This window comes from Thunnus albacares, chromosome 1 (genome assembly GCF_914725855.1).
Source record: "Thunnus albacares chromosome 1, fThuAlb1.1, whole genome shotgun sequence".
Classification (NCBI taxonomy): domain Eukaryota; kingdom Metazoa; phylum Chordata; class Actinopteri; order Scombriformes; family Scombridae; genus Thunnus; species Thunnus albacares.
Genome location: NC_058106.1, coordinates 8336266 through 8349617, shown reverse-complemented (window position 1 = coordinate 8349617; position 13352 = coordinate 8336266). Strand labels below are relative to the sequence as shown.

The 13352-nt window shown below is 39.9% G+C and overlaps 1 protein-coding gene and 1 long non-coding RNA gene across 3 annotated transcripts in view; one reads left to right on the top strand and one right to left on the bottom strand.

Moving 5' to 3' along the window:
* Positions 1-13352, bottom strand: part of itfg1 (integrin alpha FG-GAP repeat containing 1) — a 148722-nt gene that overhangs the window by 53653 nt on the left and 81717 nt on the right. The window contains exons 11-12 of one of the 2 annotated variants that reach the window (XM_044366039.1): positions 1823-1973; positions 706-808 (exon numbers count right to left, since the gene is read on the bottom strand). In XM_044366039.1, coding sequence (XP_044221974.1) covers positions 706-808; positions 1823-1973 — 254 coding nt within the window. The remainder of the gene's footprint in view (positions 1-705; positions 809-1822; positions 1974-13352) is intronic. The other variant, XM_044366106.1, reaches the window with a different exon arrangement.
* Positions 4769-5215, top strand: LOC122992388. The gene is made up of 2 exons (XR_006406037.1): positions 4769-4854; positions 4960-5215. It is a non-coding gene; the product is annotated as an uncharacterized LOC122992388 (long non-coding RNA).

Sequence of the window (13352 nt, the reverse complement as noted above, 5' to 3'; positions counted from 1 at the left end):
AAATATGGGACACAGTATCTACCTCTTAAATGGAAACAACAAGTACAATATGTGGAATTTTATTGTGTCCTTTCCAGGAACACAAGATCACTTTCATGCTCTAACCAATTACTCTGCTTCTACTTGTGCTGAATGTGGCATTGCCAATGCCACCAACTAGCCTCGAAATGATGTGTCTTAAAGTGCTGCATTTATATCTTTGTTAAAAGTAATATACATATGTATTGGAAAATCTAGGAAAGAGGACTGTGGTAGTAATCAAAATGACCTTTTGAGAGAGAAGGTGCATTTACTACAGCGGTTTATGCTGACGGTGGCTTCTTTATATTAGGCTGATATAAAACTGAAATCTCAGACAGGATCCTTTTTCACCAATGACAGGCTAAAAATCAAAATAATATGACAGATAATAGTCATGACCATCTGCTTTCCATATCTGGGAAAAAGAGCTTCTCATGCACACTTATTCTAATTGGTCTAGGAGGGGCTGTCATAGTGAAAAAAAACCTGTATTTTCCTGTATGTAATAGCTGAGGAAAAAGAGGACAAAGAGAGGCAAAAACAGAGCAAGAGAAAGAGCCAGAGGCCTGTGGTAGAGGAGGAGATAGTGTCTTCCCAGGTGCTCCTCTCTTCTCCTCCTTCCTGTGGTCTAAGCATATGGAGAGGAGGGAGAAACAGAGCACACTGGGCAGATCAGGGACTTACCCATCACTTTAACGAAGTAGGCATCAGCTTCAAAATTGTTCTTCAAAGCATGGATGACGTCTTTGCCCTCTGCCTGGCTTAGAACCAGCATGTCTAATATACCCTGCAAATGAAGACAGGCATATAGATAAGGGACAATGAGAGCATAGTGTGTGTGTGTGTGTGTTAGTGTGTGTGTCTTCTGATGTACATTTTTATCCCTCTAAAACACTGGGTGACTGATCCAGCATTATCTTATCATATCTTTTCTTTCCTCTTTCTCTCCTCACTACATCTCTCTCCCTTTTATAAATTCTCTCTCAAGGGTGAGTGAGAGAGCCAGAGACAGACAGGCCACATTAGCAGTAATAATTAATTCTGATAAGACAACCACATACAGTACATTGCAGTGGAGCTACTGTACTACATGCAGTCATTCAGTCTGGGTGTGAGTCAGAGTGTGTGTAAGGGCAAATGAAACACACATATATACTGCATGTATGTGAACAAGTGTGTAAGACAATGTGTATGTGTTTTGTAACTCTACATGTATGTACAATCAGTTTTTTTTTTAAGTTGCTTTGTGTATGCTGGTAGAAATAAATGAAAAGTAACAATAGTAAATGCAAGCTTGAACACAAGCTTCATGTGCTTTTAACTGTAAGTCTGATTACAGACAAGCACTAAACTAAATGTGACATTGTTCTGTCCTCAGTGCAAATCTGAAGTATTGCTTTTGAGCAAAAAAGGAAAACCATAAACTCAAATCATTTTGTTGTTGTCAAGGTTGAAAAAAAGCTTTAGACATAATCCACTTTTCTGCATTAGAAAGGAATCAAATATTCTTGTGTGCTCGGAGGTTTATTTATTTTTCTTCCCCATTTGGTATCAAGTTCTTTAATATTTGTGATGATATTACTGATGTCATTTTAGCTGCATATTTAACTTTCATATTTCCTACTACTATCACGGCTGATGTCAGTGCTTTACTTGGATAGGGAAGAGGAGACATTGAGGAGAAGGAGAAAGGTGGCAGACATTTAGAGGCAGGTGATGTAAGAGGAAGGGAAGGAAAGGCATGGAGGATGACGTTCATGTGACTGAAATGAACAAAGCCGAGACAAAAAAAACTACTCACATCTTCATAGATGTCAAAGAACGTTGCCATGATGGCATTTGGGATGGCTCCCAAATCTGATTGGTCCCAGTGGATGTGGAACATTCTCCCTATGCTCTGGCATTGGGGGTCGTTACATGGCACATTCTCCAATAAGAAGGCCTGCTGACTACTGGGAGGCACAGAGAGAGAGAGAGAGAGAGAGAGAGAGAGAGAGAGAAGAAAGTACATGTTATTAATTGCATCTTAGATGGTGACAATGAAGCATCCTGTTAGCTCAGGTGGAACAAGACATTTGTGAAAGCCATCAGCTGATCAGACCAGCTCACTGTTACAATTAGCAATTACATTCAAACATATACATATGAATGCACTGTGTACATAGTCTATGTAGGTCTGTTTCTTTTTTTTTGCTGTTTTGGGATGGTGTGTCCTTTGTGTTAAGGCAGAGAGATCCAGAGCACAAATATTTCATTGCATTTTTAATACACATGGCAATAAAGAAGAACTTGAACTTGAACAAGCCAGTGAACTTATATTCATTATTTGTGGACCTTCTTATGGAATTTACTTGGGCTCTTGCAACCATATGACATATTTCACAGCAAACAGCTTTGAACCGGAAAACGAGCAGGTATCCTCAAAATCAGCTTGGTAACACTCTGTCCATGACTCCAACCTACGTCATCTTTAGTGTACTTATGTAATGTAAACAAGTGTTGCCTTCCCCCGATGAAACAGAATCTATAATTGTCAAACCATAATTACAGAAGCTCATCACCCCTCTACAACTAGCAAATGTCCAATTCATGATTCATTGAGAATAATCACAATAATCACAATCATTTACATGATATTCTTTAATCAGGGTTTTGTACAACCGGCAGTACTGAAACAGCCCCTCTTGATGTACAGTAGTCAACAATTTATAGATTAAATAATGACTCTCTTTGGCTCTAGCTTTGACAGGAACTTGGTTACGATTATCATAAATTCAAATTCCGTTTCACGGTGAATTTTTTTCTCTTCGAAATAAAAGTGTGTCAGTGTCTAAGAGAATGAGAGCTGCCTCAGGCGGGAGCCCCAAGCACTTGTAATAGTACAACATCCACGTGTTCAGGTCTATTGCACTGCTGAACATATGTCTACTTCTAATTAGGTAAAAATGACCTTGCTGCACAGATAGAGCAAAACTAAAAAAAACACAATCTTGCATGAAAATGTTTGTCACAAAAGAAAAACAAAAAATATGTTGCACTTGTCTACAAACAAGTGAAATCATTCTTTATGTTTGATCATTTGTTTTATGAGATACATACTGTAGCAAACTTTGCACTGAACTGTGATATACTGAGGTGCTGCTATGACCGCACACTGTATTTGGCTTCTTTTTGTAAACCTGGACAAGTGATGAATCATCTTTAAGACAGCTGAAATAAAACTCAATCTAATTCTTTCTCCACCTCTCTCAGTATGTACATTGTGTGTCTTTATCACCATTTCACTTTGATACTCTGGGGAAATTGAATCCACCCCTTTCTCTACCTATGTGTCTTTCTGTCTTTGGAGATGGCTCTCTGTACCTGTTCTTAGATCTATGTGGGAGTGGCGACCTGAAAAAAAAAGGAGCTGGTTTAAAAATAGAAAAACCGTGAAAGCCCTCCCTCTCTCAGGTTTTTAGATGACTCTTTTTTTCCCTCCACTCTATTCCATCTATTCCAAGTGTCTTGGGAGTGGAGGTGAAGTCAGACCACAAGCTAAAGGCCTGATGGGACATCTGTCATCTAGGATGCATTAAAAACTTGAAGGACTGTAGTAGGCAGTGTTGGAAAAACAGAAAATGTGCCTTACTTGCAGCAAAATATTCACCTGTCACAGTGTCAGAGAGGAGGGACAAGGCATAAAAGAAGGCAAAAAGGAAAATATTGCGTCTGTGCTTAGATAAACGTGTCTTTTGAATGTTATGTTACTGCTTAACATAAATATCATACTGTCAGTCTAAGTGAAACTGCTTTGACTTTGATATGGCAAAAAACACATTTTCATGGAATTTAAATTCAAATGATGGATGATACACAGAGAGATAGACACAGATAAACAGATAAATGTGTTCTGTGAGTCTTTACATGTCCATATCACACAATATGACAGCACATGCTAATCTTGTTATTGTATCATCCACAAAAAGAGATGGAGACAAAAATTGAAAAATTCGCCATGCAAACAGTAAACCGTGATGGAGATGCCAATAATGACAAGTCTCACACAGTATGGTGTACTACGTAAGGCATGGCACACAGTGGCCATGCCTTACGTAGTGGCAAATATTGGGGTCATAGATGCTGATGTTATACAACAGCTGGTTCCAATCAAGCAATCCAAGAGGTAAAATTGAGTACTTGAAATGTGCTGTGTATAAACCACTCTAGCACTCTTAGCCTGTTGTTAGGAAAATGGTTGCTAAGTGAGAAAGCAGTAACAGAGTGCCAGTTTTCATTAACTATCTATTGGGTGCTTTGATTTCTGCTTTTCAAAAAGCACACAAGCTTTGGTGATCATCAGCGGGCATGTTCAGCCTGCTTATCTGAATTTTGGCAGTGCTGGATGGTTTGATAGAACTACAGTACTAGATATAGTACTAGATGTACTTCAATGCATTGACCTTTGTACAAAAACACCAAAAGCTTTTTTTATTCAAATTATGATGCATGGCATTAGGAGAACAACATGGAGAGGGCGAAGTTTAACGAATCAACTGAAATATTACACACATTACTAGACTGCTATTAATATAAAAAAACTCACTATAAACAGCCCCTGGGACATCATCTGCCACGCCCTCTTCTTCTAATTCAATGCCTCTCTCCCTCTCTCTCCCTGTGTGTGTGTGTGTGTGTATGTGTGTGTGTGTATATATATATGTGTGTGATGGCCTGCAGGTGTGCCGGAGTCAGAGCAGAACCACATCAGCTGCATCTCATCTCTGTAATCAAGCCTCTGCAAATACTCAGCCCTGCCACTTCCACTCTGCCAGAACGTAGAGTCTGCTACTAGTCAGTGTTGCTACGCTTCGAGCCAACTCACTACCAGATTTGCTATTCACCATTTAGTTCTTGTTGCTTGTTCTCCAGTACTCAGTCTCTTCTTTTCCCTTGTAGTACTGCCTGTTCTGACTCCGGTCCCCGTTTCCTGCGCCTCATCTGGTCAAGCCCTGCTGCTCTGCCCTCAGCCCTGCTGCTCTGCCCTGGAGCCCTGCATTACTCAGTCTCCTCGGATCTCATTCTGGACCTGCTTCCTTGGCTCCTAACTGCCTCTGCCCCAGCCTCAGTTCCTGGCTCTCAGCTACCAGTTCAAGTTTCCCCTAGCCTCCAGCCTATCTTCCCCCTGCTCTGCAATAAACATCTTTTTAACTTATTCCTGTCTCCAGGGTTCACCTGTTCTGCAGCCCCACGTAACCATCATAGTCGAGCCTTGAATGATTTTTCCTTTTTTGGGGGGGGGGGAGCCTGACTTATTAGCTGCACCCAACTGAGGGAAACAAATTGGGGAAACATTTCAAATGCTCCCTTAATTTTTTTCCTTGCACTTAGCTGGAATCAGCAGCTTGCATTGCAATATGTGGGATAATTGCATTTTACAATATTCTGCTTATTTTACAGGCAGCTAAGAGTTACATTATGCTCATTAAGTCTGTTCGGCTGCCAATAGGGCAAGCATCTGTATTTAAAACAACTGCAATGTACAGAAAAGTGAAGGAATTTAATTAATTTCTAAAGAGGACACATAATGCTTCGGGCACACAGATTTAAATAGTGTCAGTTCAGATGACAATTTTCTCTATAGACATGCTGGTATTTCTGCATCTCTTTATGGTGAGGGGTTAGGGTGAGGCTGGATTAACTGACTTAGTCTGTGATTACACCTATACTAGCTGGAGGTTTGGTTAAAGGTCATTCTGTATAATCCATCAATACTTGTCTGCACTAGATCCTTCCTCCCTTCTCATTAGGCCTCAAGTTAACAGCACAGCAGCCACAGAATATGACCTGCCACTTCAGCACCTATTGGTCAAGACCCACTGCTAATGATTGGCACTGATTGGCTCACCGGCGGATAATCAGGCCTCCAGCTGCAGGAATTTGTCGCAATTTCACGGGGATAGCATTTGTGTGAGTGCGTATATGTGTGGGGAAAGAAATGTAATTGTTTCAAAGTTTGGACTTTCAAAGGCATTTGATTGTTAGCCACTGTTGTGAGTGTCCTTTCTGAGATTTTTGTACTTCAAAAGAACCTCTCTCCAGCACTGCAGGGGTGGTGATAGTGGAGATGAACTCAAGGTCATGAGGTGGATATCACACACACACACACACACACACCCCTAGAAAAAACAAAACAGCAAAGCTTTGGATATGTTCTGAACACATTCACAGCATTGCATCATTACCATATCATATGTAATACTAGTACCATTTACCCTTACAGTCAAGAACCACAAAAATTGTTGCCTGCAGGTTTTGGATGTTGATGCACTGGTGTTCATTTTATTAACAAAAATCAATCATTTTCGTTGATCAGCAATATTGCAACATCACGATTGTGATGTGACATTCATGGCAAAGTAGTGATCACTGGAAATCTCATCTAACCTGACAAAAACAATAAATTAAAAATGACCATGGAAAAAACAAATAAAAACAAATAGCTGAAAATAACAAATGACTCTCATCTAATTAAATTTCATATTGGACAATTTCTGCAATCAAGTTCAAGCACTGACAAGATAGTGACATGGCAGAAAGATTAACTCAATGCAAAATGTTTTCGCGACATCAAATTACACTGCCAATGACTGAGCAACAGTAAATCACTAAATTTTCAATTTTATGATATCTTGTAAAAAAAAATCTTATACTGAATTAATAATATGATGAAACGCAGTATGTAACCTTATGTCTGACTAAAATGTGACCTAAAAAGTTTGAGAAAATGACTAAAACTAAAACTAGGTTCTTGCACTTTCGGCATGTGTCGGCACTAATGTCAGTGTGTATGTGTGTGAGAGTGCCTGGGGGTTTTGATTATTGTATGAACCTGGTGTCAGCACTAGTGTGTGTGTGTGTGTGTGTGTGTGTGTGTGCCTGTGGGGAGTCTTCCACTGTTCCTAGCTTTACCTGCTTCCCCTCTAATTGGCCTCTGGAGGGGCAGTCGGCTGGCAGGAGGCTGACCAGCTGATCACGCCGATGACCCTTCTCTCCCTACATCTCAACCGCTCCAAAAGGCCACTGTTACCTGTCCACCTCTAACATTCCCCAATCTATCCATCCACTCATCCCTCCATCTTCCACTCATCTCCCTCAAGCTGAGAGGCTACACTAACCTGGCCACCTCCTTTTCTTTTCTTTCTTATTTACTCTCCATCATTTTTTTCCCCACTTTTTCGCCTTTTTGCCCACCAATCACAACACCAAGGACTCTGTTGAAATGCCTTCTAGCCATGTGTTATTTTCACTGGGCATGGTGTGGGTGCATTTGATAATGCTCTTTTCAGTTTTGATGATGAAAGTATCACAGCTACAGGCTCCTCTCCTCTTTCCTTGACAAAATGACCTGCAGTCCCTCTCTTACCTCTCTCTGCCTCTTGATGATGCCTTTCATGTTAGTCATTAGCCTTGACCACATGTACTGTATTAGGATATTTTTCAAAACAGACCCCCCCCCCCTCTCAGTTTGAAAAAATTCTGTTCACACAATCTTCGTTTTACAAAATATCTCCGTACACATGAAAACGCAAAAACGACTACAAACGATCAAACAAGCCTGCTGGGCCAGTAGGTGGCGATAAAGTCTACATCACTGGTATGTCAAATACCAGAGGAGAACATTCTGAGTACGCATAGTGAGTTCATTTTCCTTTGGCGGTAGCTGTCGTTTCAGGCGCATGCTCATTATACAAAGAATAATGGGCGTGCACGAATTGAAGTGTGATGTCATCGTTTACAAAACCCCCTGTTTTACATGTCCACATGGATACACAGAAACTGGAGTTTTTACAAATCTACACTTTACTAGGTGTTTTCAAAACTCTCTGTTTTAGTGACCTAAAACACTGTTTGTGTGTGGATGAGAGGCCAAAACGTAGAGAAAAATGTTTGTTTTGCAAAATATCTGTATGTAGTGTTAACAAGGCCTTAGTCATGCATGGTTCATTTAATTTATTCAGTTACTCACTTCTCAGCTATCAGTTATGATTACTTTTCTTGTAGTCCCTATTTAGGCCCTAATCTGTAAGGTAATGATTGTTATTATCAGCAACGTCAGTTAAAAATCACTGTAATCTACTCCCTAATGCTTTCACAATTTTCACTCTCTCTGTTTCACTTTCCATCTTGAGGTGCTATCATCTCCTCCATTGTTATTTTCCTTCACCTTTGTGGTTATGTATACTGTACAGACACATGCATACAAAAAAGTACTAGTAGTTTTCAGAAAACCACTTCACACCAGACAAATACAATTTTAAAAGCAAATAATAAGGACAGAAAGCAGCTTCTTCGAGTTAAACTAAGCTCACAGAATAAGTAATAAGAAAGCAAAGGACAGAAACCTATTTGCTGAGGGATGTGAAGTCAAAATGGCAAGAAGAAATTGGATGAGTGAGCTGTATATTACATGACTAAATGTTCCATATAAATCTGATAGTGTATACTCAGTGCTATCAAACATTGTTTGCAAAAAAGACTTACAATGACAATGCTAACATGTTGGTGTTTAGCAGGTATAATGTTGGCCATCTTGATTTAGCATAAGTTACTATGCTAATATTTGCCAGTTAGCACTACGTACAAAGTGCCTACCTGGGGCTAAAGGAAATTACTGTTGTTTTTAAGCTATTTGGTCAAAACCAAAGTATTGGATGAACAGAAATGTTGACCTGATGATGACACTTGCTAGTCTAGCAACATTAATGCTACAAACAACCCATGATGCAACCTTCCATGTAGGAGTGGGTTTTACACCGCTACTTTATCCATTTAAAAAGAAGATTTGATAGACATGGCATTGTCTGGACCCCGAGTATAACACAACCCCAGTTTTCCAGATGTATTTCCAGAGGAAAAAAAAAAGTCTTATATTCGGAGCAATACTGCAAACTTTTCAAATGCATTTATTCCTGCAGTAGTCTATTCTTTATAGTCTCTATAGTCTAAATGTCTATCTTAATTCCAGTGTTGTCATTAATAGGTTGACTTTGCAGCAGGAATATTGGTTGGCATTTGGCAGGGCGTCATTCTTTATGTCAAGCCTGACAGAATAACTGATGTCCATCACTTCAGCTGCTCACTCAGCAGTGAAGCAGTGATCAGCTTGACTCTGTGATGGGTGTGATGTAATTGCATTACCGTGGTAATGCGGTAACTGCGGCAGCTCTACACGCACAAACTACTGTAAACCCCAGTTGAAGTGACTCAAACACAGATTAAACAAGTCACCAAACAATTGACAGATTGACAATGAAAGAGAGAGATCAACAGAGAGAGAAAGAGATAGAGTCATGGGTAAAAGGTGAGTGAAGGAAAGGAGTGGGCAGGTCCACGTAGATGAAGTGACAGTGAGACAGTGATATGTTGTCATGGCCCCGAGGGACTGTGGTTTCTCATTCTGCTAGCTACTCTGGTGATGAACACAGGCGGTGATGAACACAGGCAGTGACTCACGGCAACACACAATCAAAGTCAAAGTACATCCTTTGGTAGTGTCACTCCTCTACACAGTGCGCCTGCCTTCACTCGTTCTCTCATCCTCTCAGTTTCTCCCTGACTGTTTCTTTGCCCTGTGTTACAAAGTCAACTTTCTATTGTCTGTCCTTATTTTTCTTTTTGTTTACACAATCATATCACAAATATATACACAATCATTACACAATAAACAGCAAATTAGCTGGTTTCCCAATGATGTAAGACAAGACCTTCATTAGGAAACAAAATTAGATGTAAATCAAAAAAATTCAAATATCCATTCCCTTACGTCGCTTTTCATAAATACTAAAAAGATATTGCCACTGCCAATTGCAAATCCATGTATTGCAAATCCACATGTATTGCACTACATATTGAGGTTAGATTAGTTTTATTAGCTGAAACAATAAATACTTAATTTAACCCTGAATACTTTAGTTTCTGGGTTGGTCGATAGGAGTGTGAGAAAGATCCATGCTAAAGGCTGGGCACTGGGCTTGACGTCCCCATCGATCACTGTGATACTGCAACCCCTGTGGCCTCAACACTGGCTTTGTTAATGTTTTCATTTGAAACTCCCAAAAAGACTCCCTGTCAACATGTTGACACTTTGTTACACTTAACTAAACATTGGAATTTAGAAAAAAAGACGTGGTTTCAGTTCTGTCGAATTATGATGTATAATCCAGCTTTTTCGCTGGATGGACCTGCTTTTTAGGAATCAAACAAATCAAAGTAGAATGAGTCACATAAGTCTACTGTATATACACTGATAATGTGACAGATTTTTACACAGTAATGACTGAGAAATCTCAATCTCTATGTGCTCATAACTTTGTTATTTTTAGTTATACTAGCAGCATGACTATAGGGATGGAAGTGTCATCGGTTGGTTGGTCTGATGGTAGGTTGATTGGTCCACCGCTTTGATCCAGACTGAAATATCTTAACGACTACTGGATGGATTGTCATTAAATTTCCAAAGAAATTCATGTTCCCTAGAGCATGAATCCAACTACCTTGGTCTGATCTTCTGACTTGTCCTGTAGTGCCACAATAGGGTTGACTTTTGTGGTTTTGCGTGAAATGCCGTGACAACGGATTGACATGAAATGGAGTACACCCATTCATCTTCCCCAGCATGTATGGTTTGGTGATCGTCTGACTTTTCCTTTGGCGCTATCATCAGGTCAGACTTTTAATTTTCCCAACACTTTGGTTTGTGATCAAATTCCTGCAAAACTAATGACAATGCCATTCCCACTAGGAAGTTGTACGTTGTGTTTAGTACCAACTGGCAAATTTTAGCATGCTACCACACTAAACAAGGCAGTCAACAAGGTATAAAATATACCTGCTAAAAATCTGCATGTTAATATTGTCATTGTGAGCATCGTAGCATGCTGACATTAGTATTTAGCTCAAAGCACCACTGTGCCTTAGTACACACTCACAGAGCCTCCAGCATGGATGGAGACTGGCTGCGTTCAGTCCGATATTAGCCATGTGTAAAAAAAAAATGTAGCAGTCGCATTCATTTGAATGGAGCAAGTCCACTAGCACAGTGGGGATACAACCGCAGAGGACTCCTGCAAAACAACGAAGGGCCATCCGACGAAAGGTTGAAACTGGCTCAGCTTTTGCTGCGTTGGCCAATCACATACAGGCAAGCCCAAATTCCTGGTGGATTACTTTATGTGCCGTACACCTTGTGATCATCATGATGAAAGATAAAACAGTTGCTGCCATGATAACTTTCCAAAGTTATAAAATCCTGTCTGTAAGTATTCCTAAATGTGCAGTATTCTGGCGTCTGATAAGCCTTTAAACACATTAATCTGTTACTCAAACTGGACTTCCTGGATTGTATTTCATTGTTTCACACGTACTTTAAACAACACATCCCAACAATGCAGCGCCCCTGCATTGTTTTAAAGCAGAGCTGTTTTTGACTTGAACACTCACTTAGTCTTGTTGCACTTTACTTCCCACAGATCACCTATCAATTAACTGTTTGTACTGTGTCTTTTTCCTTCAAAGTTGGAGTTTCTGTAGGTGATGCTCTGTTTGTTATCACTGCTCAAGCTAAATGGCTGAAGGATTTATTCCAACACAGACCAGGGTGCTAAGAACAGTCAAAGGAAGCCTGGATAAAAAACTGGATATAGGCTTATTTACTATTGTGTTATATGAACCCATGACAGAAGGTAGCAATCCACAGATGTATTTATATGAACAAGATGGAGATTATAACTTCAAAGAAACAGATGCGCTTTCTGTTTAATGAAGCACAGATACACACCTCCGCATATTTTGTTGTAAAAGCACTGCAGTGCTCCACACTAGAATAACGCATAATGACATTCTTTAAAACTAATCATGAAATGGCAAACACCCTCTTTCATTATACTATTACTGAACAGCTCCCTAGAAAGCTGCTTAATTTTCATTGTTTAGGAAGTCATCTGAGGCCAAACCAGCCTTCCGCCAACAAAGCTGCACTTTGCAAAGAAAATATTGTGCAGGACTAACAAGGCAAATGTCTCGCGCTACTCCAGTTTCCACCCTGGTATTAGCAACAAAACCAAGATACAAACACAGCTCCAACATACAGAGAGGGATGGATTTTAAATGGCATTGCCTAGCAACAGCCTGCTAAGCTCTTGGCAGCTGCTTGGTCGGGGTGCATACTGATAGATGGAGACACACACAGACAAACACATGCGCATTTACACTCACAGCAACACTAAAACTTAATGTGATGGAACTCATCAAGGCATCGACAAGGTGATGAGCAGTGAGCATTACATAATGTTCAACATTAATTGTTGCTTTGTTACATGTGAGTGGGCAAAAAATGAAGTGCTCTGACTTAAACTTCAACTCTGAGTTTCTTACATTTTATCTGAATTCAGTGCAGAATGTATGCAGAGTGCAGTGAATGCAAAGCAAAGGCAAGCACAGTGTTAATACAAGAAAGATTCATAGTTGCATCATGAACGGCTTTGATTGTTTTTTTTGCAATTGTTATGTACAATGATTTTCTAAGTTCAAGATCCCCTCCACACATATTTAAGACATGTAAAAATACTCTGCTGGGAACAATAATTTGTTTCTGACATAGTTTTTCCACAAAAAATATCACAATTACCTTGTTAAAATCCTTAAAATGGAATCTACTCCATCTCATTCTCATTCCAAGGTAGTCTAATCCTGCCTCTAAGTACACGCCTTAAACTCCGATTTAATGTGAGTGCAGAGAAACTTTCCACTTTCAGTAGATGAATGTGAAAACACTCTTCTAGTGTCAAACTGCACATACATAATTTTGCACAGTGAAGGTCAAACATCCAACCAAAAAAACAAGAAGGAAAACACATTTTTGAGTGGAGGACTTGAAGTTTAGATAAGTCTGGGTGGACTTGATTTTTGTGTCGGCATCGCACAAAATGCTAATTGTGTTTTTAGATCACCAGCACAGGCCTGATAGAAAAAAATTATCATTATATAAATCGCAGCCTTGCTATTGGTTGGAAAAACTGCATTTAGATATTTGCCCAAATTCTTAAGCCCTATCAAGATCTAAACTAAAAAATAGCCAAACCTGGCCTGATAGCAGGGTTTCTGCCAGTGTACTGCAAGCTTGGCAGCCCACTAGGCCTGAGGTGACCCCCCGCCGGGCCAAAGCATCAGGGAATTTAAAAAAAAGTATTTTAAGAGTAGCATAGCTCCTCTAATAGCTCAGTGCATAGCTACTATGTGGGCCAGACGATGACTGCCGCTTGGAAACAGACCCGGAGCAACATGCCTGCCAT